A 25,278-nucleotide genomic window follows, 5' to 3' on the forward strand; every position below is an offset into this window, starting at 1 on the left:
CCCTCTGCACTAAACTGGTGTTGTTATTTACTGCCCAATTGGGTGGATTAAAGTCGCCTTTTATCATTATTTTGTCTACGTGTAACACGGGTGATGGAAATGCAGTTTAAAATCCCTGCCAAGGCCGCGTCATTTCACATTTCAGGTGGGATAGACCCGAAGAGGGACCCAGCTATGGCTGCCATTGAGGTGTAGGAATGCGTGAAATTGGATTCGTCTATATCGGATGTCCTAAATCGATAATCTCGTATGCAATATGAATAGATGTGTATGTATTACTCAAGAGTCTATTCTTTTGTAATCTCGGGATTGAAATTGTACACAACGCTTTCAAATGTAGATTGACTTGTTCGGTTTCTCTGCTCGTGAATATTGCACTGCGAAATGCAAACACTTCTTTTGTATACTTTGATTTGGGTAACTTCAAACCAACAGATTCTGCGGTCACACGTGATGTAACAAACTGAACTGAAAACCGAAACTGTTTTCTACAAGTTTTAAGTTTCTAACAAAGAGTACAGATGAAGTTGAGGGTTCTTACCACTCTCCTATTCCTAAGCTGATGTGAACAACAATATCGGTTATACCTATGTAGTGCTCTGTTACATATGCAGTAAATATCATAATGGATTATTGTTCACCTTGCATTTTATAGAAAAGTATCAAATTTGTCTACCTGCGTCAGTTATGTAACTAGCTACCATTTGCCCTCTGCTGTATCTGATGTCAACCCGACGTTTCATTTCCGATAACTGCAATGTATGAGATATTATAATTATATTGGTATATAAGGGATATAATTAAATAACATAAACGTGAATATAATTTTCAACATGATGTCATCATCATTATCATCATCATCACCATCATCATCATCATCATCATCATCATCATCATCATCATCATCATCATCATCATCATCATCATCATCATCATCATCATCATCATCATTATCCAAATCATTCTCTTGGGTTAGGTTTAGGGTTAGTGGGTTAGGGTTAAGGTCCCAGTATCAACAAAAACATTAATACAGCAGGGCCGGTATGCGTAAACTTTAAGGGTGACGGGCTGTCACTACATATCCATACTTAGCCCGTCACTCATTTCATACTTTTTACCCCATAATTTCCCTCATTCTTCAGGCCCTGCCCTCTATCGGTGGCTAATTTACAGTTTAAGCTTGTTTGCTATTGTATTGGGAGCAACATTGTTTCTTTGTAGGCCTGCGGCGCAACCTTGAACAATATTGTCTTTGAGCTAACGCCCCGTAGCCACCCTCCGCATCATCATCATTATCATCATCATCACTATCATTATCATCATCATCATCATCATCATCATCATCATCATCATCATCATTATCCAAATCATTCTCTTGGGTTAGGTTTAGGGTTAGTGGGTTAGGGTTAAGGTCCCAGTATCAACAAAAACATTAATACAGCAGGGCCGGTATGCGTAAACTTTAAGGGTGACGGGCTGTCACTACATATCCATACTTAGCCCGTCACTCATTTCATACTTTTTACCCCATAATTTCCCTCATTCTTCAGGCCCTGCCCTCTATCGGTGGCTAATTTACAGTTTAAGCTTGTTTGCTATTGTATTGGGAGCAACATTGTTTCTTTGTAGGCCTGCGGCGCAACCTTGAACAATATTGTCTTTGAGCTAACGCCCCGTAGCCACCCTCCGCATCATCATCATCATCATCATCATCATCATCATCATCATCATCATCATCATCATCATCATCATCATCATCACAACAACAACAACAACATCATCATCATCATCATCATCATCATCGACATCATCATCATCATCATCATCGTCATCATCATTATCATCGTCACCTTTGCCATCATAATCACCATCATCGTCACCATCATCATTATAACCCAGTATAGACATCATCATCATCATAATCAACGTCGTTGTTGTATTCATTCTCATCTTCATTGTTATTGTCGCCATCATCATCGTCACGTGGGTTCATCATGATCATCTTCATTGTCGTCGTCGTGGTCATCAACATTAACATTCCCGACTATTAATTGAAGTAGCCTAAGTACTGATGAGAGACATACATTTGTAAGTGTGTTTTTGATGCCTTTCGGATGACCATCGGTGACATACATCCGAGTGTCATTGAGATCATCAAGTGAAAATTTCAAAGGAGCAATTCTGTGGTTAAATTCTAGTTGATCAATGTAGACTCTTAATGGTTCTATGGATGTGAATAGAACGTAGACGCCTGTCTGAAATGAATAGCCGTGGATGAGGAATTGGTCAGAAATAAATTCTTGGACGAGGATGTTCTGGTCAAGGTTCAGATCTGGAGAACGAAAAATAAAAAGATTAGAGAATTATTGTTTTTCAGGATCTACTACCGAAAGATGGGTACGAAATCAGCTGCAAATTTGACTGATCGTACATGCAGGGCCAACAACACACCAACTCAGTATTACGATTTTAGTCATGGCCATAAAAGCTTCACTATGTTTAATTAAAATATTCACCTTTTGTTTCCTTTACTTTATTTCCTCTGTGGCTTTGGCCTTTCTCAATCCACAGTCGATTCTTGTATCTCGCTTTCTTGATCTGAAAATAATAAAGGGCATTATTGTTTTCTTGTTTTCATAGGGGGTGCATGGTCATTGATAGGAGTTAAACAATAGGAATTACAACAAAAGCGAGTGATCTTTTAGGTAAGTCAGCTTACGGAAGAACATGGGCTAACGCACTATATATATTGCATCATAATCCATTCTACATGCATCCTTCTCCCAACAGATTACACAAAAATATGAAAAAAAATTTGGAAAATATATCTACACAAAATACAAAACTTAGTTGAAAGGTATCCTGAAATATCTTGGCTTTGTTATATTGATGATAATTTCGTGGTGTTAAGACTGATGAAATTCAGGAGTTTACTGATCACATCAACAACGTTGACACTGACATCAAATTCACCATCGAGCCTGAGAACAATAAACAACTTCTTAGATCGTTCTTAGATACTCTCATCACGCGAAAGGAAGACGGTAACTTAAAGGTACAAAGTGTACCGCAAACACACACATACTGACCAATATTTGCACTTTGAAAGCCACCATCCACTTTTTAATATTATAAAACTCATAGCTCGACCAATAAATATAGGCTTAACCATCAAATTTTATATCAAACTTAGTGTGGTCAAAACGTTGTTCCACAGAGTGGACAATATCGTCACTGAGAAGGAGGATCGCGATCAGGAACTTTCACACATAAAGTGTGCGCTTTCCAGATGTGGATACAGGAACTAAACTTTTTCTAAAGCCACTCAGTAAAAGAAACCAAAACCAACAGCACTGCCGCATCTGGTTCTGGCGTTAAGGGAAAGCCGTCCCTTACGCCTTTTCCGTATGTGAAAGGAGTTTCCATGCGCATTGTTGGGACTTACAACGATGAGACCGCTTTTAAACCGCTTAGTACTCTCCGTCAACAGCTTGTTGCTCCTAAGGCTGTAGATCAATCAGGTGTGGTGTACCGTATTCCGTGTTTGGATTGCGACAGTGTGTGTACATCGGTGAGACGGCACGTCACAGGGCAAAAAGGCGGTTCAGAGTTCTGTCTTTAATTATAGGCCTACGGTTTTTCAATTTTATTTTAATAAAATACGTATTTGCACCTATTTAAAAAAAAATAGGAGCAAATAAGTGTTGACTCTGTGGAGCCCAAAATTTTAGATTTATCCTTTTCACTCTGCATACACGGCCATGTTGGATTTTCATGCAAATTGGGCACTTTTCCACTGGTCCTATTTTCCGTCATTCTTGATTTGTTGGGTGATTTTTGGTAGATGGATTTATCGAGTGCTTAGAGCCAGAATTAGCTATGTCCATTTGTTTTCTCAATAACATGTTACTCATTTCGGCAACAAATGTAAGGTTAATTATGCCCTCCATAATAAATGCAAGTGACTATGGGGTATATGCATGGTCACTTGAACAGTTAGTTAGACGCAAGTGACCATGCATATACCCCAAAGTCACGTACATTTTCTTATGGAGGGCAGAATTAACCGTCCATTTGTTACCGAAATGAGTAACATGTAATTGAGAAAACAATTAATGGGTTTTTAGTGGGTTCGTCGTCGGACAAGTTTAGAACTGCCAAGCTTTCTTCAGGAGTAGCTCCGACTTCTTCAGGACAAAGTACCTAGGAGTGAGACATGTAGGCCGCCCCTTGCCTACTTACGGCTCTGAAAAGAGCCGTTCACTGAAGATTTTAATGGGTCAAAATTAGGTTAATTTGGGACTGAAACAGGCCAATAAGATATAACGTTTCACAGCATTTCGGCAATTTATATACTCTAGGTACACACGATCCTGGGACTGTCATGTATCGATGACCAGTGATAATGTGACGGACCATGGCTGACCGGACGTCACCTGCCCTGACATTACTAAATAAAAGACTTTTGCATAAATATCAAATCATACCATATTAAGCATAAAATTCATACCTGATTCAGAAAGTGCATTTTATCCTGCGGCATAACAAACGTTTTAGGGATATAATCGCTGGGTTGAAAAGTGTTCAATATCAGTTTCTTTAGCATATAATTCATCCCCGGTAAATGATTGACCTGTGGGTTAAAAATTTAAAAAAAAATTATTTTGATTGAGATGCGAAACCAAAATAAAGATTGTAATAGTGGTTATGTAGCCAACCACATAAGGAACTAAGTAGAAAGTATGGACGGGGATGATGGACGGGGTAAAAGACAGTCATCTATCCACTCACTTTACTCCGAGGAGGTATATAATACATTCGTGAGTAGTTCTAGTTCCGGATGGTGTTTTATATTATCATGGTTGAACGGATAGAGTTGAGTCCATAACAGATCGCAGTCATTCTCTGGCCTCATGGCATAACGGTATCCCATTCTCGATAACACTTCCTTTATACAATGCTACAAATGGAAACATATAAAAGGACGTTTTAATCTATAATTTACATAATCTCTCTATGTCTCATCTCTCCCTTCATCTCTCCCTCTATATAATCTTATCTACCATATTGTGGGATAGGCTTTTACGACGGGAATTCATAACAATTAGTTGGTCTTTTTAGCGGGTTTGCCGTCGGACAGGTTTAGAAATGTCAAGGAGTAACTCTTACTTCTTCAGGACAAAGTACCTAAGAATGAGACATGTAGGCCGCCGCTTGCCTACTGATGGCTCTGAAAAGAGCCGTTCACTGAAGACCCCTTGTCAACAGAGTACAAGCAGATCTCGCCTATCTGCTAATTTGAAAGGTTTTGGTGGCTTTGAAAAGAGCCGGTCACTGAAGACTGCCCCTTGTCTACAGAAAACAAGCAGGCCTTGCCTATCTGCTAATTTTTAAATGTTTGGTGGCTCTGAAAAGAGCCGTTCACTGAAGACTGCCCCTTGTCTACAGAAAACAGGCAAACCTCGCCTATCTGCTAATTTTAAAATGTTTGGTGGCTCTGAAAAGAGCCGTTCACTGAAGACTGCCCTTGTCTACAGAAAACAGTCAGACCTCGCCTATCTGCTAATTTAAATTACTCCTGACGAAAGCGTGACAGTTCTAAACTTGTCCGACGGCGAACCCGCTAAAAACTCACTAATTCTTATCTACCATGTTGCATCCCGTGTTAGTTCTTTCCTATCGATATTTACTAACCAAAATTCTTCAAAAGTGTACTTGAAATGAAAAGGTATACATCATTTGAATAATTCCATACCATAAAAAACATGTTCTGATTTGTTTTTGCTATGTTCGATTGTTATTGCCCTTTACTTTTTAGCAGTTAAAATTCAACGCAGCAACAAGGGTGATATACGTCAAAATGCGCAGGGTATAAGATCTATCTTATCCCAGTAATTTGAAGATGAGTTTATGTACGATTTCTATGGAAACACATTAAATACTTCAGAGAAATGCCATAATTTAGCCTTGCTAATATTCTTTACAATCATACCACGGAATCTTTAAATAAGGGACTTGTACTTTTTCCAACCGCGATACCAATATCTTACTTACTTTACTGGTCTTATGATCAATGCTACGATGCATTAAACATTTCAACCGTTCCGGGATCTTTGTAAACTTTTCTTGTGATGCTTGGGCAAACGGTTGCGATGAACACCTCATGTCCACGTCTCTCCATAAGAGAACAACCTGTAGACATAACCACACGTCTATCAACGCAATAATATAACAAATCTTTGATTTGTAACTTCGTGGTAGCAGAAAGAAGAGGTTAGCTCTTTCCAGTGGAACAGGCTTCATTGACGTTGGTGGTGGGTAGTCAGAAGGCTGCGAACGACGTTTTTTCTTTGCATTGGCTCTGACCGCACGATTGTGATGAGTCGCCATATTTTGCAACATAAAGGTGATCGAAATCCCGTTGTTGAATATACCTTCAAGAAAATAACAAAAACATCAAAAGTATATCCAAAACTTTCTTACAGTTATGAGTGAACCAAATTATACTTTTCAGTACAGAACTTCAGCGGTTTGACATTTTGGCGCAGTTTATGGCGTATACGGAAGTGCGGTTTTGACCGCGGGTTCTGATTGGCTAGTTGAATCACGTCATCGTCACATCAGCACCTCATTCGCTTGTCAAGCTGTGTAGCAACGCGTGACCTAAAAAAGTGCGCTACGCACAGACACATTAACGCCTAGACGTTGATCCACAAGCCTCAGCACACTTTACAAGTTGTCGCTGACCACTACGGCCTCACATCATATAAAACAGTAAAGATAAAACTTTCATTTGTTGTCAGTGTACTTTGGTTATACAGACTTGACATTTAATATGGAATATTTTTCGCAAATTTCCAAGACTGGTCTGGGCGGAGTCTGCATAGACCGCACGGGCTAAATATTAATTGGGGTGTGTCTGGAGATGGTGTAAAATAATTGTTTGATAGAGAATGTGCTTTCCACATGTTTACATTATAGTGCTCATAATGCAGCGAATGTGCCTAAAATGGCGGATTTAGGGAGGCTGAATTTGTGCTTTGTGTGGGACACAATTTCGGACTTTATGCAACGTGGTTCTGTTATTATCAAATTTATAGGGGTTTGAGGTGATATTTCTTAAACTGCGTCAGCAACTGGCATTCATCACAGCTGAAATACACTTACAATGTACCAAGTTTTTGAACAGGGGAGGAGCTTTAAAATAGGGCTCTTAAAAGCTGTACGTACTCAGAAAGTTTGAATGGCCCCCTGGGGTCAAATGTTATAAACTTATGGTACAAAAACAACTGTGTGGGTTCCTGGTTGTCCAATGAACTCACACTGTTTCTTTGTGTACAGTAAGTTTATAACATTTGGCCCCAGGGGACCATTCAAATTTTCTGAGTGCATACCACTTTATAGAGCCATATTTTTAAAGCTCCTCCCACTTTCAAAACTGGTTGATTACAGGTGCATTTCAGTTCTGACAAACACTTATTGGTATTTAGGTTCAATAAAATTGCCTCATACCTCAATAAATTGGATAATATCAGAATAATGTTGCTCAAATTCAGAAATTTTACCCCCACAATATTGAAATTCAGTCTCCTTAAATCCGCCATTTTAGACTAATTTACTACATTATGAGCACCATAATTCAAACTAATGGAAAGCACATTTTCTATCAAACAATTATTTTACACCATCTCCCGACACACCCCAATTAATATTTAGCCCGTGCCGTTTGTGCAGACCTCTACCAGACCAGTCTTTGAATTTTGCGAAAAAGTATTCCATATTAAATGTCAAGTCTGTATTTATACATGCGCTTTTATAAATACGCACGTGACCCATGGGCACGACATACCAAGACCAGCAAACGTGACCAAATCCTCATGCATTGACCACTATACAGAAAGGAATATTTGAACTTTGACGTTAAATGTCATTAAATTTAAGTATTAATTGAATTGCAAAATTATTACACATTTTGTAATTCCGAATTTGTAATATGTTATCAAAAAACAATATTTTGAAAGTATTTGACGACGGAAAAAATATTCAACGATGGAAACGTTTACAATATAATTACAAAGTTGAACAAAATAGACAATTTTGCTGCACAGCAGTCTCATGTTGTTCCGCCTATGCATTCAAATGTATTGGAAGACCACTCGCTATGTAGAAGGTCACTTCGAAGAGTTAGTAAGCTGTTATGGCAGCGCGGAGGTGGACACATTTATAAATAATTATAACCAAAGTACACTGGTTGTGCAGATTCAAAACACTTACCTGAGATCCCGAGTACAGTAACACTACATGTAAATTTAAAGTAAGCCAAAAAATTAAGGTATCAGTTATGTTCACCCACTGTATATCCAAAACAAAGGCAAATATGTCATAATTGGAACCAGAAGCCAATAGCTGAATCTAGCTCGAATTCAAGACCTCATTTTTTGAAATTGTTCAATAAAAAAAGACACGACGATCCAAAAACCCAAGGAAGATTCCAATTTAAAAGTTGCAGTTTGCTCTCCATTGCATGCCACATTGATTTTGTACACAACGCGTTCGCTAACAAGAGAACTAGCGCCGTGCTTCCATTGATTGTGATTGATTAGAACACAAAAATGCAACTTTTGATTTCGTTTCTTCATTAGGTTTTAGATCACCGTTTATTTGTTTCTCAACTAATAAGGTCTTAAACCAGATCGAGCTAATGAGTACAGGTATTGGAGGTTTGTTTTAATTTTGACACATTTGTCTTTATGTAGGATATACAGGGGTGAACACAACTGCTACCTTAATTTTGTGGCTTACTGTATACCATGGTACCATGCGTACTAGAGCTGCACTTGATAATGAAATGCAAAAACCACAGACCTGATGGTCTTGCCATTGTCCTTTATTCTTTTTGGTGCTATAGGCCTATAGCTGGATGCATATTAAATTGACCTTATTTTGACCGTGCATGAACGAATTCGTTATTGCGGAAACTTTAATAGTGACAAATTGGCCTATACACACGCAGTGGCGTAGCCAGGATTTTGGAACCGAGGGGGCACAACTTGTCAATCTACCGACGGAAATATTTTTTGCCGACGGAAGTTGTGATTTGTTGACCAAAAATTTTTTTGCATGGTTTGAAAAAGTGAAGAGCAATAAAAAAAAAAAAAGTATATTAGGCGGTACAATTCAATTAATTCACAATTTTTCATCATTTTTTCACAATTCTCCCTTTGGCGCAGTTGTTAACCCAATTGTTTTTTCACCACCGCCTTCCGTCTACCGACGGCCTTACATGAACCGACGACCATGACGAGCGCCCTCCCCCCCGTGTACACACGGTTGTTTGATTTATTTATTATGTTGTGATCATTTATTAGTTTTTCAAACAAAACATCATGTACAACACAATTTTAGGCTTAAACAGCTTAAAGCGGTATCATGCTAATGTCGTACACAGATGCTTTTGACTCATTTTCAACTTTAATTTTCCCTTATTCACAACATTATTCACTTTAACAGCATGTTTTCAAGCCTTATTGGATATAAAATGTATATTTTTATGACAAGATTGGTGGCGCTATTTAGATTTTGGAAATTACTCTTTCAGGCTCTTAATACAAATAATTACATTTATATTTTGATGAAACATGTTTATAAAATTTCTTTGTTGCTTTTTTCACCTATTCCATCTGTTTCAATGGCAGTATTGATCACCTACTTCTTGCAAATTAAAAAATATGATTTCTGATCAATAGCGCCACCTAAAGTTTGCATTTTCTTAATAATGAAGCCAATTCTATATACATCAAACAACCGTGAAGGCGCAAAAAAAAATTCAAACAAGCGCAACAAAGAGACTAACAAAGTTTCTTCAGTGAAACTTTATTTAAAGCAGTATTTATTTTAGTTTTTACTTCTCTGTATTTTTCATAACTTGCATTTTATTTGTCAGCTCTTTTGTTTCAGATTTCTTTTGTTCCTTTTGTTTTAAATTAAAGGCACACACAAATTAGCCATTTACCACTCTCAAACCAAATATCTAGTCCGTGGAGTTTTGGATAGGCCAGTGTGTTACTTTTAAAAGTCACATTGTATTCAATGGGGTGTCAAAATGTGCCGGATTAGATAGTGCATCTATTAAAAAAACAAATTTACCCCAATATGGTTCAGTTTTGAAATTGTAATTATTTTTCCAAGTGTAAGGATACTTTCTTGGAGCACTATTAATTTCATGACTAAACGATTGTATATGCAACATTCTGCAACATTCCACAATTTTTTCGTTTCGCTCTTAATATCTTGTATAATTTTTCCAAAAGCTACTGACTTTTTACTTGTTAGTTGAAAATGTCATTTCCTTTTACATTTAGGAGACAATAATCGCATATGTTCGTGGAATTTTTAGTCGAAAATCGAAAACTCAATATTGCTTATACTTTTATACATAGCCAGACTTCCCCAAATTTGCATGGGCGCTCTCACATTATACCGTCATAGCGGCATTATGTGGGGAATGTTTGTACTTATTTTGGTATCACTGGATAGAGGAGACACATGGCTATACATTGGTACCAAATAAAATGGTACATGACATTTATAGTTAAATATTAGGGGGTGTGGGTTGCAACGACCACCCTCTTCGTTGTCTGTGTTACAAAATATGGCTCAGTAGTTTAAAGGTTAAGCATCAAACTATTTAATTCACATCTTTGCCTGAAATTTAAATTAATTAAACTGCAGATACTGCGCTTTTACGTGAACTTGCCTCTTGATGCACATATGTGATGTGGTCAAGCAAAATCAGTCGGAACTCGGAAATATTGATTTTGAGATATAGGCGAACAAAGGTTATAGTTCCTTTTGTTTCCTCTTGTTTTTGGAAACGCTTTAATTGCTCATATCTTCAGAACTGGTTGTTCAATTTCAATGGAGTTTTCTGCAAAATGCAGCTTTGTATATGCTTTTTACTATCCTATACGAAAATACAAATTTAATATTTCCGAGTTTCGACTGATTTTGCTTGATCGCATCACATATTTCCAAAATAGAACCAGTCTAAAATACTAAATTACCACTAAGCTGCAATTGTAATATTCTTAATTAATGCACTTGACATTTAGTTGTGAACTATAATTGCATGATGAAATATTTAAAATCATAAAACTGATATCACAGGGGTACGGGGTTCCGGTACAGCTTGGCAGAAAAAATATTTGAATGCCCGAATTAACCAAAATAATAAAGCTGTATCCGAACCCCGTGACCCCCCAAAAATGACCATCTCCCAATAATGGTATGTCGCAGATTTAAACCAAATTTGAGCAGCTTGGAATTTGACCTCTGTGTTGACAAATATGGCCAGTGTTAGACCCACTGCTGCCCTCAGTCGTCAGCCGTCTGGATTGACGACTGAGAAAACTACGTGAAAAAAGGGACGGATTTCAGGATTCCTGTGGCATAGAGCATGCGCAGTTGTGTCCAAATTGACCTTTTGACCGAGTTTGTTGTTTTCAGAACTTCAGAATGTGATCTTGTCACAACGGCGCGGTACAGCGACACGGTACACGGGCGCCGCTAGTCAGTTGCGCATTTTTCAGAAGTCCGTCACGATATGGACTGTAAGTATCAGTCTGATTGGAATTAGTCTAGGCCAGAGTGCCGGGAATTAATTTTGGTGACATCTTGAACATCTTAAAAAGTTGGTTATAATCCTGAAGGAGAAGCACGTTAAACCACCGTGTATACTGGAGTATTTAGTCAAATACATATGTTCCATTTTATTCTCTCTGAACCAGTGTCCTTTGAGCCATGAGTTGTTCGAATTCATCATGAAATATAGTATTGTAGCTTATTGTGTATTTAGATAAAATTATTAGGTACACCAGTACGCATTTTGTTTACACTTTTCTTGAAACCACACTTGATTTAGCTGTTCTAGTTTTGACATATACCCCGTCCTAGGTTGTTGGCGTTTAACTGTCGACTCCTCTTGTGTCTGAAATGTAAATAATTCAAGAACATTGATCAAGCCAGGGACAAAAAAGGTTGAACTTGAATTAAAAAAAAGGTTCCAGAAAATTCAAGAACTCTTTGAAAAATCATTACAGGTTCTTTGGACTATTTACTTAAAGCCATATTATAACATTTGCTGAGGAGAACGCCCTCTAAAAAAAATTAAATTCTGTTTTTTTTCAGGAGTGTAATGTACTTTAGACAATAAAGATACTCTGCAAAAATCAAAACTTTAGGTGCTGTAGTTTTGTCAAAATCCGAGATTTTGAATAAAACGATGGAACCGGCGTTTTATTATTACGATGGAAATATTAGTCGAACACGTATGTACAGTACGTACACGGCGTGCGGGATACACATACACACACTCACAGAGGATCGTACCGTATTACAACCGCGGGAGTAACATGCATGTGCGCTAGTAGTAAATTCCAATTTTCTATGCTTTACCTCACTTGTTCGGCTCAAAATTAAACCGGGGACATATCTGACAGTAAAAGCTAACATTTTATGGAAAATAAATACTAATCTAGTTTTTACAGAAATGTTATAATATGGCTTTAACACCAAAGATCTTTTAATGATTTTAGAAACCAAACAAGTGTTCTCCTGGATGTCAAATGAAAAACAGTTTATACACTAAATAATTCCAAATATTGTTTGTGTGAGATTCTTAGTCAGTGGAGTGGTCTATTACGTAGACACATAATCTGATTGGACAATCGCATGATTTTGGGTGTCGTCTATCAGACTGTAGGCGACCCCATCATAAGTGTTGATAACGCGTAACACGCTCATAGAGGTGCGCGTATGTATCGGGTTGTACGCGTAGACGCAGTGCGGAATACTCGCACGCGCTAGCAGTACGCGCAACAAAAGATGTGAAGTTGCAAACAAGTTTCGTTCATTTTAGAAAAAGGAGAGTTTTTATGACGGTAACTTAATTTTTGCTTTTAGTTTACAGTTATTAAAATAATATTCATGATAGACGACGGGCAGGCCCAATATATTTTTTTATCGTAATGGATACCCGCTGCGCCGGCATCCACTACTCAAAATATTGGACCTGCCAGTCGTCTATCACACGGTAGAGGATAGTCAAAATAAAAATTCCTATCGTTTATTCTCTAAATGAGAGGGTTATTGGTTAGTCTGTCCTCAGGAATGGCCTATTCCAGTTGAAATATACACCCGATATGGAAGACATGACCTTAATCTCCCAAGAAAAGGAAGAATGAGATTTCAAATGGAGTCACCCATTCAGGTAACCCATTTGAAATTCCTTTTGTGGGAGATTTAAAGGTCATATTTTCATGTACGTTGCATATGTGTATGGATTTCAGTAGGAAAATCCCAAATGCACATCGCATGTTTACAATGTTGTTTACATTCTGTAGAAAATAAGGGTAAAGTTTAGCATGATGTTTATAACAACAGATAATGTACACAAATCCGTGTCTATTCTGTCCATAGATTAAAAGGTGCAATAATAATTTTCGCACATCATTCGCAGTGAAACCTTAAATAACGAGTAAGGCGTTTTTACTGCCGAAGACTGTAAAAGATAAGGCCGCAACCTTTATTACGATTCTTTTACCACAAAATATTGCGATTTTAAGAGGAAAAAATCAGTTGCGCACACCCTTCTGCGTTACACATTCCGAGCGCATTCGTTCAATATAGTGTTTCCACGTGACATGCTTTGGTAAATTAATCACGGCTATTATTTAAAAGTTTATTTGTTTTTAATTACCTAGCTGGGGGTTTACACCCCCAGTTAGGTCCTGTTTTGCTACCCGTTCTTTCTTCTTTCTTCTTTCTGGCATTTTTTACTCTAGTTGAACCTGTGTTCTGTGCATGTGGTTTATATGAACTTCTACAATGCTACTGCGACTGACCAGAAAATTATTGTTACAATCTGATGCAACTTACCATGGGCATTGGATGAAGTCGTCTCATTCCCTGTCTATTTAAATGCTCTCCAAAGGATTCCTTTAATATGGTCACATGATCTTCAGTAAGACAGTGCCCACAAAGAAAACATTCCTGATAATAAAAGTAAATCTTCACAGGTGACAAAAATGAAAGGCCTTTTTATCATTATATCTTGGCTTTTTAAGAAAAGTACATAGATGGCATATTAGGGCGGGCCGGCCATTTTAGAGAGATTGGTATTTACAAACGTACGTATCGAATGTACGTGAATCTATTCAAATCTGTGACCGGATTTTAAATAGATTCCACGTACGTTCGATGCTACATTTAAAAATCGCAATCTATTATGTAAAACCGTACGTCTACAGTATAATCTTTTGCAATAGGCTGCTAAATTACTTTTTTTATATGAACTGGTTAACCTTTTTTCACCCAAATCCAATATTTGTCGCGAATTTACTTAGAACTTGTAGCATGTAAAAATATATAGTTTATTTTAAATGACACCAGCCATACAATAATGAAATGTTATAACCTATTAACTATGATCAAAAATATTGTTAGCCAAATACAATGATAACCATTTTGAAGACCATTTCGATTTAGTTGTGTAAATGACAAAAGTAGTGTGTATTGTTATCAATATTACTAAATTTATCAAAAGAGTGAAGTTTACTTGCTTACTACCGATGAGAGTAAATAATTCTACTGATTGGAATTGGAATTACAAGAACTAATAACGTTTCCTACGTTTTTTACAACACGCGGTATTACCTAATTGGCGCTGAGCAATAATTATGTATCTTCATGGTCTTGTTGGATCAATTATCAAATTGTCTGCCAAAAATTGGTTGTCCCCACCCTTCCGACATGCCCAAATGCCTTTGCCCTCTATCGACGTATTAAAATATTATTTGTCCCTTCCAACTAAAATATTGTAAGATTTTGAAAAAACAAAAAATAAAAACTTTTAACTATCTAATCATGCGGTGCGACCGCTAAGTACAAGACGTTTGTCTACGCCTTTTTAACGCGCAATACTAAAAACTCCCACAAACATCCGTGCTAAAAATCACTTCCCCTCTCCACTTTACGGTTTTTCCAAAAGATGCTTGCCCTACCCTTATAATCAAGTTCACACCCGGGTATACCTATACCCATTGGCCCACCCCTTCCCTCAACAGATGTGCAGCATGGTAAATACTGGGGTAAATTTCAACGTACGAAATGATCTTACCTCAGATGTGCATGACGCGCACATTGGTTTATAGCATATGGCTGCGGACACCAGAACGTCACTGTTGCGTAACCTGTCGAAAACCAAATAACAATGGGCTATTCCAGTTGAAATCCTTACACCCTCTATGAAAGACATGACCTTAATCTCTCACACAGGTTTACTGTTAGTGTATGAGCCTGGCCCCCTCAAGATGGGGTGCTTGGTACCACTTAGGGGTTAGTACAAAGCTGCACTTTTACCATAGGTTTTTTTATTCATTTTCCTTTTAAACAAGACAAAAGACAAAAAAACTTGAGAAAAAAGAAAATAAAAGATAGAAAGAATGAAAGCAACATACATAACACAAATACAAATATAAAAGCATCTCTTACATTATAATATAGGACTAGTACAATGTTATGCATATTTTTAAATTGTTATATGTTATATTTATATATAATTACTTTGTTGTTACATTATTTTCTTACACAAAACCTTCCCATTTCATACGAAAGATATTCAATTTATTTATTCTCTGAAAACAAGCTCTGTCTTCTTCAATTTTTCTTACTTAATAAACCATAGGTAGTTGACATCATGGGCTACACAAAAATGCCTGATAGCAATTGAACGGGAGTAGCTTTTTGTGGGAAAAGGTCATTGAACTTTACACAGGATCAAATGTCAAACTTGCTTAAATTGAGATAAAAACCATTCCAATGTATTCCTCTGGTCACAAGGATTCTGAAATAGTATAGTTTGAACTACCTAGGACGTTATAACCAAGTTAGTCAAAATGTTCGTATTGATGAAACAATGTAAATAAGGATAGGATTGCACCATCTTGGATGTTTCGTTACCTAGGTAACACAGCAAAATAGTTCAAGGTCAATAGGCTTCAATGGTACTTGACCTATTTTGTTGTGTTATCTCCCCCTGGCTACGGGCCTGACCATGCTCAATCCATCCACCTTAATATCAAACTAAATTAAACGCTCTCACCAACTGTTAGCATGGCCACTTTTTCTGTCAGCCCCAAGTGTTCGTATCACATTATATAAGTGGCGTTCGTTTCTCATGGTTCTGTCGTGTCCAGGTCCTTTGGATGACATATCTGGGGATAGGTTGGCCTATAGAAAAACAATATTTGATAATTTATATTATAGCATTGGAGAAATGTCATAGTTTACAGCTTTTAACCAATAATGGGTTTTATCACTAATCTTTCTCTGCTCGCATGGTATAAATGTTATCATGAGAACCACTTTACATCTATTACTACCAAGTTATACAGTATAGTAATAAAAATAAAAATTCCTTTAAAAAAGGAATGGGGCGCCCAATGTGAGCTTGGACGTGATATGGTGAATTCCATGGCATGGTGTTTAGATTTGATATTATAATGATTTTTTCTAAGTAGAAGATGATCAAATGCAAATGTGTTTGATTGGGGAAGGTGTATCACAGGACCATTTTGGATGAAATAAATTGAATTGAAATGAAGCTGTCGTGTCAATTTGCGATTATGTGGGGTGGGGGAGTTCTGTTTTGGGGGCATATTGTAGTGATGATATTGCTTTGGATATTGAATATTGTTGAATTTCGTTATGCATGGGGGTATATGATGGATAGTATAGAAGACACAAGTAAGTAAGCTCCCCTGGCAAAATATTGGGGGGGTTTATCCCCACCCTGGATCTACGCCTATGTTGACCAAAAGAAAAGTTTTTATGAATGTATAACGTCTGTGATACATATACATCATCTACTTGCTAATACACTGAAAATCTAATAGAGATGAAGGATAAAAAACAATTACAGAACATTCATTCTTCATAAAAGTAGCTATGGGTATACAATGTTTACAAAGATAAGAACGTTAATGTTTTGTACATGAACGTAACGTCTTTGATACATAGCTGTTAACACACTGAAAATCTGACTAGAGATTTACAATTTGATGATATCCAAAAGAATACTTAGCATTGAAGAATTTAAAAAAGTTACAGAACTTTCATTTGTTAACATACACGTAGCAACAAATTGAAAATACAAAAGTAACGTTTTGTTCATAAACGTAACATCCTCGACACATCTAGGATCCGCATAATTTGTTGATTAATGTCATAAACCGTCACAAAAGATTTATGGTCTGATCATTTTATCATTTTAAGGGGGACCCGATATTGCATTTGGAAGAACCAGCCTTTTCAATAACTATCAAAACTGCTGGGTACCAAACTTTTTGATACAGCCTGTACATGTTGTATAGTAATGTCAATTACACCATGCAGATAGATAAGACCTTGGTAAGATAAGCATGTTAATTGTTATGTCACTATCACTATCTTGATCTTGATAAGATGCCTACTCATACACTGTACCCTGTTGCCTGCTTATTAAACAAGGACAACTATACAACATACATGTGTACATTCATTGAATGACTTTGAAACTTTGGGTACAAAAACTCATACTCTGCAAGTTAGGTCAACTTTTGCACTATGATTGTTTATTTGAGGTTATTGGACTATGCCATTGAGATTAGGCTATTGTGGTCCATAGTGTTGGTCACCGTCTATCGGGTTCTAAGAGACGGTAAACTAGTTTAAGCCCGTACAAAGGTCACGGGTTATTTGGTGTTTTTATAAGTCCATTAATTTTGTATTTTAAACAAAGAATATACGCACAAGATTTTATCCCATCCATATCAGAAAACAATAATAAAATAAAATCCAAGCAAATGTGGTTTTATTTCTGAGCTGGGCATAATTTTAGCAAAACAATTGCGAAGTAAATCTAGCAAGACCGAAATTAGAAGCTTTTTGCAAGGTCAAGCCTAATAATGGGGCCGCCGCCGTAGCGGGCGCCCCAAAAAACACTTTCGCGGGCAATTCCTTTGAAAGAGTAATTTTATTACGGAAGCATGATATTTTGCATAAAGTATATGCCACTTTATTCAGGGGCGACGCTAGAGGGGCTATAGGGTGGAGGGTGCCACACTCAACATTGTATTGTCGGCAACTTACGAAAGCCATAAAAATAAATGTGTTGCCAACTTGTGTTGCTGTTGTTATATTTCAATATTGCTATTGTTAACCCTAGAACTACTGAGTCATATGTTGTAACACGAACTACGAAGAGGGTGGGGGGGGGGGGGGGTGTTGCGACCCCACCCCACCCTTAATTTTCAATTATAAACGTCATATACCGTTATATTTGGTAATAATGCATAGCTATGGGTCTATCCAGTGATATTGAAATAAGTGCAAACATTCCCCAAATAATGTCGCTATGACGTCATCATGTGAGGGCGCACATGCAAATTTGGGAAATTCTAGCTATGTACAAAAGTATAGTCAAAATTGATTTACATCTAAAAGTATAAAAGAAAATGACTATTTTCACCTAACTATATAGTCTTAACAGGAGCGAAATGAAAATCATTGGGGCCTGACCAACCCCAACCCCCCTCTATGGTCATCTTTGATAGCCGGTCCTACCCCCGGGTAAGGTGCTCGGGTGAAAATCTTATCACCAAAATAAGCGCAAAGGATGAATAGCTGAATAGGTCGTTTGGGCTTAAACGTGTGCGTTTTTCACGACGGATATAAAATCTTAGGGGTTGGTACAACCCCCCCTCTTTGTAGTTCTAGGGTTAATGAATGTAATAGCAGTAATTTTACTAATGACAAAATGTCGAGAAAACATTTTTGCCTACATCCCCTCCCCACTTTTTAGATTTATGAGAGCCGTCCTGGCTAAACAAATTTTGGGTCTACAATTCACAATTTTATTGCGGGGAAAAAAATTTTTCGTCTAGCGACGCCCATTTGGCTGTAATGTTAGCCAGAATTTCATTAAATGGTACTCCGTTTTACTATTCGGGCCAAAAAACTGATATAGTTGTGTATAATCCGAAGGAGAGCCTAATGAAATGCGACAAGTGGTACATCTATTACAAGCTGATCCAAAGGGCGTCATCATTCGATGATGTCATTCCATGTAACAAAGAATTAAAAGGGCATTTCGTGATCCCCCTACTTTTCTCAAAAAAATTGAGATTTTTATATCACTGGAAACCTCTGGCTACATAATGTTTATGCACAAAATATTTCTTGCAGATTAATTCGTTTAGCAAAGATATCGTGAAATTTGAATTTCGTTCTGGTGCACCAGAACGAAATTACAACGCATTGTCTATGGAGCAGTGTAATACACATAATCATGCATAACTCGCAAACGCAAAATCGGAATCAACTGACATTTTGGGAATAGGTTTTTTTCGTGGATATTTAATGAAAAATGACATAAATAGAGGATGCTAGGATCACGAAATACTCCTTTAACTGTCATTGGGCATTGAGAATGGCAACATATAAGATTGCCGAAAACAAGTGAGGTTTTTTGGAATTTCACTATGGAAACTTCTAGATACAATAATTTTGACACAGAGGACGAGAGTCAAATTGAAGACCTGAGCACAAGAAGACCAAGAAGTCCACTTGGCCCCTCAACATGTATACACTCAAGTTGCGTATAGGTTCGTATAGTTTGGTAATGTTTTATACATGTTCGGGGGCCAAAACTAATCTTTCACAACCTTCCATGATGTTTTCACCCTGGAACATGTATTAAACATTATAAAACCCAAAGAAACTATACGTAACTTTAGTGTATACATGTTGAGGGGACAAGTGGACTTACATTCTTCTTGCGCTCAGTTCTTCAATTGTGTACTTGAAGTCACAGTGGCCTGAACTATTTTCTTCGTGTTTAGTTACACTTTCTTTTCTGTTTTTTTTCGTATCGGGTGCCGAACGTTGTTATATTGGTTTTATAATTTTATCAGACCAGAGTGAACGAACTTTCACGCAAAAAATATACAAGGATTCAGAACACAAACTATCAATTAATGGTTAAAATGCAAATTGCAATAATTATGGTCAAAGAGGCAACTTCCGGTTTTTGACAACAGTTTTGAGTCACTTTGACCTCTGACATATCGGGGAAATTGACGTAATTATTATTAATTTACTTATTATTGTCATAATGTTATCATTAAAAATACTTAAATAATTAATTGATAAAATAATAATATTTTTTAAATTTGTTTTAATTATTGTAAAAAATTATATAAAAGGCCATTTAACAATGTTATATTTTGTACGTACAAAAACTCAATATTTCTGAATTTCCAAATAGGTCAAAGGACAAAGTGTCCCAAAACTGCAAAAACTGTCCCACAATGCATTGCAAACTTCCAGTGCCGATTTGGCTTATTAAAAGTGTACTAAATTTCCACACAATAATTTTTATTATGGTGTGCGAAATCCCTCAATCCTTCATAGGCCTACGTTTGATAATAAATTTGGAATATTTCTTGTTTCTTAAAAATGTTGATCATGATATTTGAGACCATAACAAGTAAATTAGTTATACATTACCTCAAGTAGATACACTTTCATATCGGCGCCAAGAATAAAGTCCCACCTTGTAAATTCGAAGAAATTACAGCTGTAAAAGACCCAAGTTATTAATAAGACAAAATATGAAACTAGACATGGCTGTGGTCTAAGACCACGAACACATCCGTGTTGTGCCCCTTAATGACCTTTGACCCCAAAATATATGAAAACCCCACAGACATTGACGAATGTCAATGCATATGTGCACGTGGCATCACATTTTGGAGGTTTTTCGTCTCAGACCGGAAGTGACCCCTTAATGATATTTTACCCCAAACAAAATACCACGTATACACTGAGTAACATCAATTCATGTGTGAATGTACCGTTACTGTCTTGTGTTTTTCTTAGCTAATACAAATTTTTGAAGGTATTTCGTTTTACACCGGAAGTGACCATTTAATGATCTTTGACCCGAAGTCTGTGTACACCCCACAGACACTGCGTAATAACAATGCATCACTGTCCTACTGAATTTGTGGGAGAAGATGCATTTTAAGTTGAAATCATGTTTTTGACCCCTATGACCCCTGCATGACATTTGACCCCACATGTTTCATGTGACATGTAGGGACATGGTCAATGATGGTTGTGACCAACTTAGGTCAAAATCGATGTAAGCATGTGAGTGTTGGAGCAAATGTAATAGTTGACAGTAGAAAGAAAGAAGAACATGTAAGAAAAAGAACACAGCCTGTGTAACAAAGACACGTAACATAATCAGCAATATACCGTAATGTGTCGGCATTTACGTAACTTTATTTATACACGTAAACGGTATGTACAGCAAGACAACGAAATGTACCATTTAACCACGAACGGATGCAAAAATAGGTATAAATACCAGTTCACGAAACTCGAACTTAAACTTATGACAGTCATATGTCATGCATGAATAGACGAGTCTTCGATCTTGATCGAACGGACAAATCTGAATGAGGATCAAATCGTGGAACTTTTAAACATATGCTTCCACTTATTTCTCATACGCGTTCAATTCTCTAATCAACAACATGGCCTGGAGACCAGTTAGCGCTGTTGTCGTTAACCTCTGTATGGAAACTTTTGAGCAGAAAGCGTCACCCTGGTTTTAAGTCTACACTCTGGCTGCGTTTTGTGGACGACACTTTCGTAATTATTGAGTGCACTAATTTAGATGGTTTTTTTCAACACATTAACAAGTTTCGACGAAAATATCATATTTATCCACACGAAGTGTAAACACGACACACGCTAGCTTTCTCAGATTGCCTGATCAGTGTGACGAACGATAGTTCGCTACCACCATCCAAAGTATACAGAAAACCCACGCACACTGATCAATATTTACCCTTTGGATCAAATCACCCACTGATACACAAGTTGTGAGTGATAACAACTCTCCAACATAAAGCTGACACAGAGGAGAAACACTACATCAAACAGTCGGTCAAACACTGTGGTTACCCGATTTGGACGTTTTCAAACCCGCTTTTAACTTAGTGTACAGGTTAGTGTGTGATTGCTCAGCTGCCTGTGCCGGGGAAACTAAAAGCTCTGAAAGCTAGAATTAACCAACGCAGGAGGTCTAGTTCACAAGAGGTCCGAAACACTGTTGCTAACCTTTACTTGAGAGAGCGGCGTGGTCTAGTGGTTTCGGTTTTTGACTCTATTGCGAGAGGTCCCGGTACGACCCCGGTGGAGGTTAATTTAATTTTCAAATATGTGGGTGAGATACATGTGGTGACAAAAACCTCGAGGTCAGTTCCGATCAAGGCAACGCTCGGATTATTTATGCACCTACCATGGCCCCTGGGATTCATGGGGGAAAAGTGAATTTAACATGTTAAATACGACGAAAAAAGACGCTGGTCATAATTGACACCGAAAACACAAACTGTTATTCTTGAAAAGGAGGATCATTCCACAGGATAGACATCAATGAAGATATCTAGGAAAGAGTAAAGCAATCAACCGTCACTAAATTTATCTCACGTATGGGACCGGACCCTCAATATCCCTACTCGTCTCCAAATATCGCATCTAGCAAAGTGCAATACATTTCATTAGGTTCCAGTATAGGATTGAATTCAAAAGTTTGCTAAGGCACTAATGTTCCTTACCTATGAGATGGCATGGAACCATATTTTTCTTGTAATATATGTTGTATTATATCCTTTCTGCTGTAAACAACGCTTCGAATGGCATCATAAATCTGGGTGTGTATTTCGGAGACATTATGGCCTTAACAAAACAGATATAGTTTGGTATAAGTATACACTATTAATATAAGCAGACTGTACACAGAGTGGCAAAGTCGGGATATACGGGAATTTAATGATGACCCCCCAGCCCCCCGGGGTCAAAGCAGGGGGCAGCCAAAATAAAGGGGCGGTGGAAGAAGAAGGGGCGGCAAAAAACAGGGGCGGCAAAAACGAAGGGGCGGCAACAAGAATTAGTAAATAAAAAAGGGCGGAAAAATTTGATAAAGCATAAATTTTTTTGCAAAAATGGTACTATACATCAAAATGTGCTGCTTTTAGGGCGCCAGCGCCTGAAACCGTTTTTTTTTTTTTTTTTGATCTTCACTTTTTCAAACGACCGAGAAAAAAATTGGGTCAACCTTTTCGGGCTTTTGAGGAAGGGGCGGCAAAATTGAATTTTCTTCAGCCTCCCGGGGATGGCCACGGTGCGCCACTGCCCCCGGACTCTACCAAACCTTTACAAACTCTACTCTACCAAACCTTTTTAGCTTCCTGTTATGGTCCTATAGCACATGCAAGATATTAACAAAAATAATTCCCGGTACTCCTGCCATATTCAAGGATAAAGGTAAACACAGTGGTCAAATTTCAAAGTTGCTTAAATCTGGTATAACAAGCACGCCATTGAACTATTTCTCTCGTTGCAAGGATTCAGAAAAAGTATAGTTTGACCTACCTGCGACATACTGTTCTTGCGTTATAAGCAAAAAGGTCAAATATTGGGGGGGGGGGTGGTCAGTTGATAGATTATTGTTCACCTTGCATTATATATTTAAAAAAAAATGTAAATCAAATGATTGTTTACCTGCATCCGTTATGTAACTAGTTACCATTTGCCCTCTGCAATATCTTTTTTGAAGCAGATGTTTCATTTCCGGTAACTGCAATGTATGAAATAAGGTATATAATACATTATTTTATTTTGAATTAAGGTGGTACTACACCCCTTGATAAATTTGTGACTATTTTTGCATTTTTCTCAAAACATAATAACACACTGGTAACAAAAGTTCTGTATAGTATTTTAGAGGCAATGAATCCAGTTACATCACTGGAATTTCAGTGACTCAAGACGAGCGGTATGTTTTTATGATAAGAAAAGAGGTACCGCTAGAATGTACCTCATTTCTTAACATATTGGCCTATATAAATGAACCACTTGTCTTGAATCACTGAAATTTCAATGAAGTAATTGGATTCCTTGCCCCTATAACATATATAACTTTTGTAATCAGTGTGTAGTTATTTTTATATTATTATTATTATTATAAAATTAGTCACAAAATTTATCAGGGGGTGTAGGAGTACCACTTTAAATCTAATACTAGGGATATCACAGTGGTTGCACAATAATTCTGCCACACTGTGCATGCAAGCATAACAGTCCCTCATTTCAAATATATAGTTTTGGTTTCTCTATTGTTCAGAAACCAAAAATCAAGGGATTAAAATGTGGAGATGATTTGGTATGCAATCATAACACTATATAATCAAAAGTATAATGGCCTATAACCATACGTATATAATAGCCTATTGTGCTAACATTTTCATTATCGATATCTATCAACGCGGGCGACTTTTGCCGTAGGTGGCACACTTCCATGACACCATAAAATTACACCCGAGTTCCGAGATTCGTTTGATAAGTTATGCATAGACATCGTTGAGACATAAAGGATGGATATATACGAGACCTAGGCCTACATGTAGAAATCATGTGCATATATTGAGGGGGTGGGGGGGGTGTTTTGTTTATTTGTCTGAAATATAAACGATGCATGATGATGTAGATGATTTGATTATGAATTAGATTATTCCCCGGAAAGCACAACCCATACCTCTTACCTATGTTCCTCCGCCACCTATATATAACCTCCTCCTCCCCCCCTCCCCACACTCGATATCGACTCTTCCCTATTATTCCACTCCACTCTTGAGCCCCCTCTCCCCTCCTTCCCTTCCCACTTCCAATGCTCTCTCCCTCTTTCTCCCTTACCCTTACCCTCCCCCTCACACACACACATACCCTCTTTCCCTGGCGATCTCTTCTCTCTCTCTCTCTCTCTCTATTCTCCAATAAATAAATTGAATAAAAGTTAGTTTAAACCAGCTTTCTATGATATTGATCTTCCGTCATGCGACATGCACATAAATAGAGTTGTGTATAATAGTGTTTATATCAATGAAGTCATAATCTGTCAAGTGGCTATTGTAATGTCTGTGGAAATATTTCGATGGTCTATATATTTTCACAGTGAAATCAACTTAGGCTAATTCGTAGTCTCAAGTCAATGCTTTCAAACTAAATCAATGCTTTCAAATGTAGACTGCTTTGTTCGACTTCTCTGCTCGTGAACATTGCACTGCGAAATTTAAACATTTCTTTTGTATACTTAGATCAGGTAACTCG

General features: G+C 37.4%; 1 protein-coding gene across 1 annotated transcript; it reads right to left on the reverse strand.

The window, feature by feature from the left end:
* Nucleotides 1–11,635: 11,635 nt before the first annotated feature.
* On the reverse strand, nucleotides 11,636–23,763 carry LOC140139430 (probable tubulin polyglutamylase ttll-15). Its single transcript, XM_072161188.1, has 7 exons — nucleotides 23,674–23,763; nucleotides 22,728–22,848; nucleotides 20,605–20,674; nucleotides 16,160–16,287; nucleotides 15,176–15,248; nucleotides 13,936–14,049; nucleotides 11,636–11,986 (listed from the first exon to the last, which is right to left on the reverse strand). The coding sequence occupies exons 1-7, from the start codon at nucleotides 23,738–23,740 to the stop codon at nucleotides 11,864–11,866; spliced, it is 696 nt and encodes a 231-aa protein (XP_072017289.1). The 5' UTR covers nucleotides 23,741–23,763; the 3' UTR covers nucleotides 11,636–11,863.
* Between the last annotated feature and the right edge of the window lie 1,515 nt (nucleotides 23,764–25,278).

The sequence above is a fragment of the Amphiura filiformis genome, chromosome 18 (assembly GCF_039555335.1).
Source record: "Amphiura filiformis chromosome 18, Afil_fr2py, whole genome shotgun sequence".
Classification (NCBI taxonomy): domain Eukaryota; kingdom Metazoa; phylum Echinodermata; class Ophiuroidea; order Amphilepidida; family Amphiuridae; genus Amphiura; species Amphiura filiformis.

Coding starts and splice junctions, on each gene's coding strand:
- LOC140139430 (XM_072161188.1), bottom strand. CDS start 23,740: ATGAAACATCTGCTTCAAAAAAGATATTGCAGAGGGCAAATGGTAACT. Junction 22,849..23,673: donor TAGTTACATAACGGATGCAG/GTAAACAATCAT, acceptor TGTTTTGTTAAG/GCCATAATGTCTCCGAAATA. Junction 11,987..13,935: donor GACTTCATCCAATGCCCATG/GTAAGTTGCATC, acceptor TTTACATTTCAG/ACACAAGAGGAGTCGACAGT.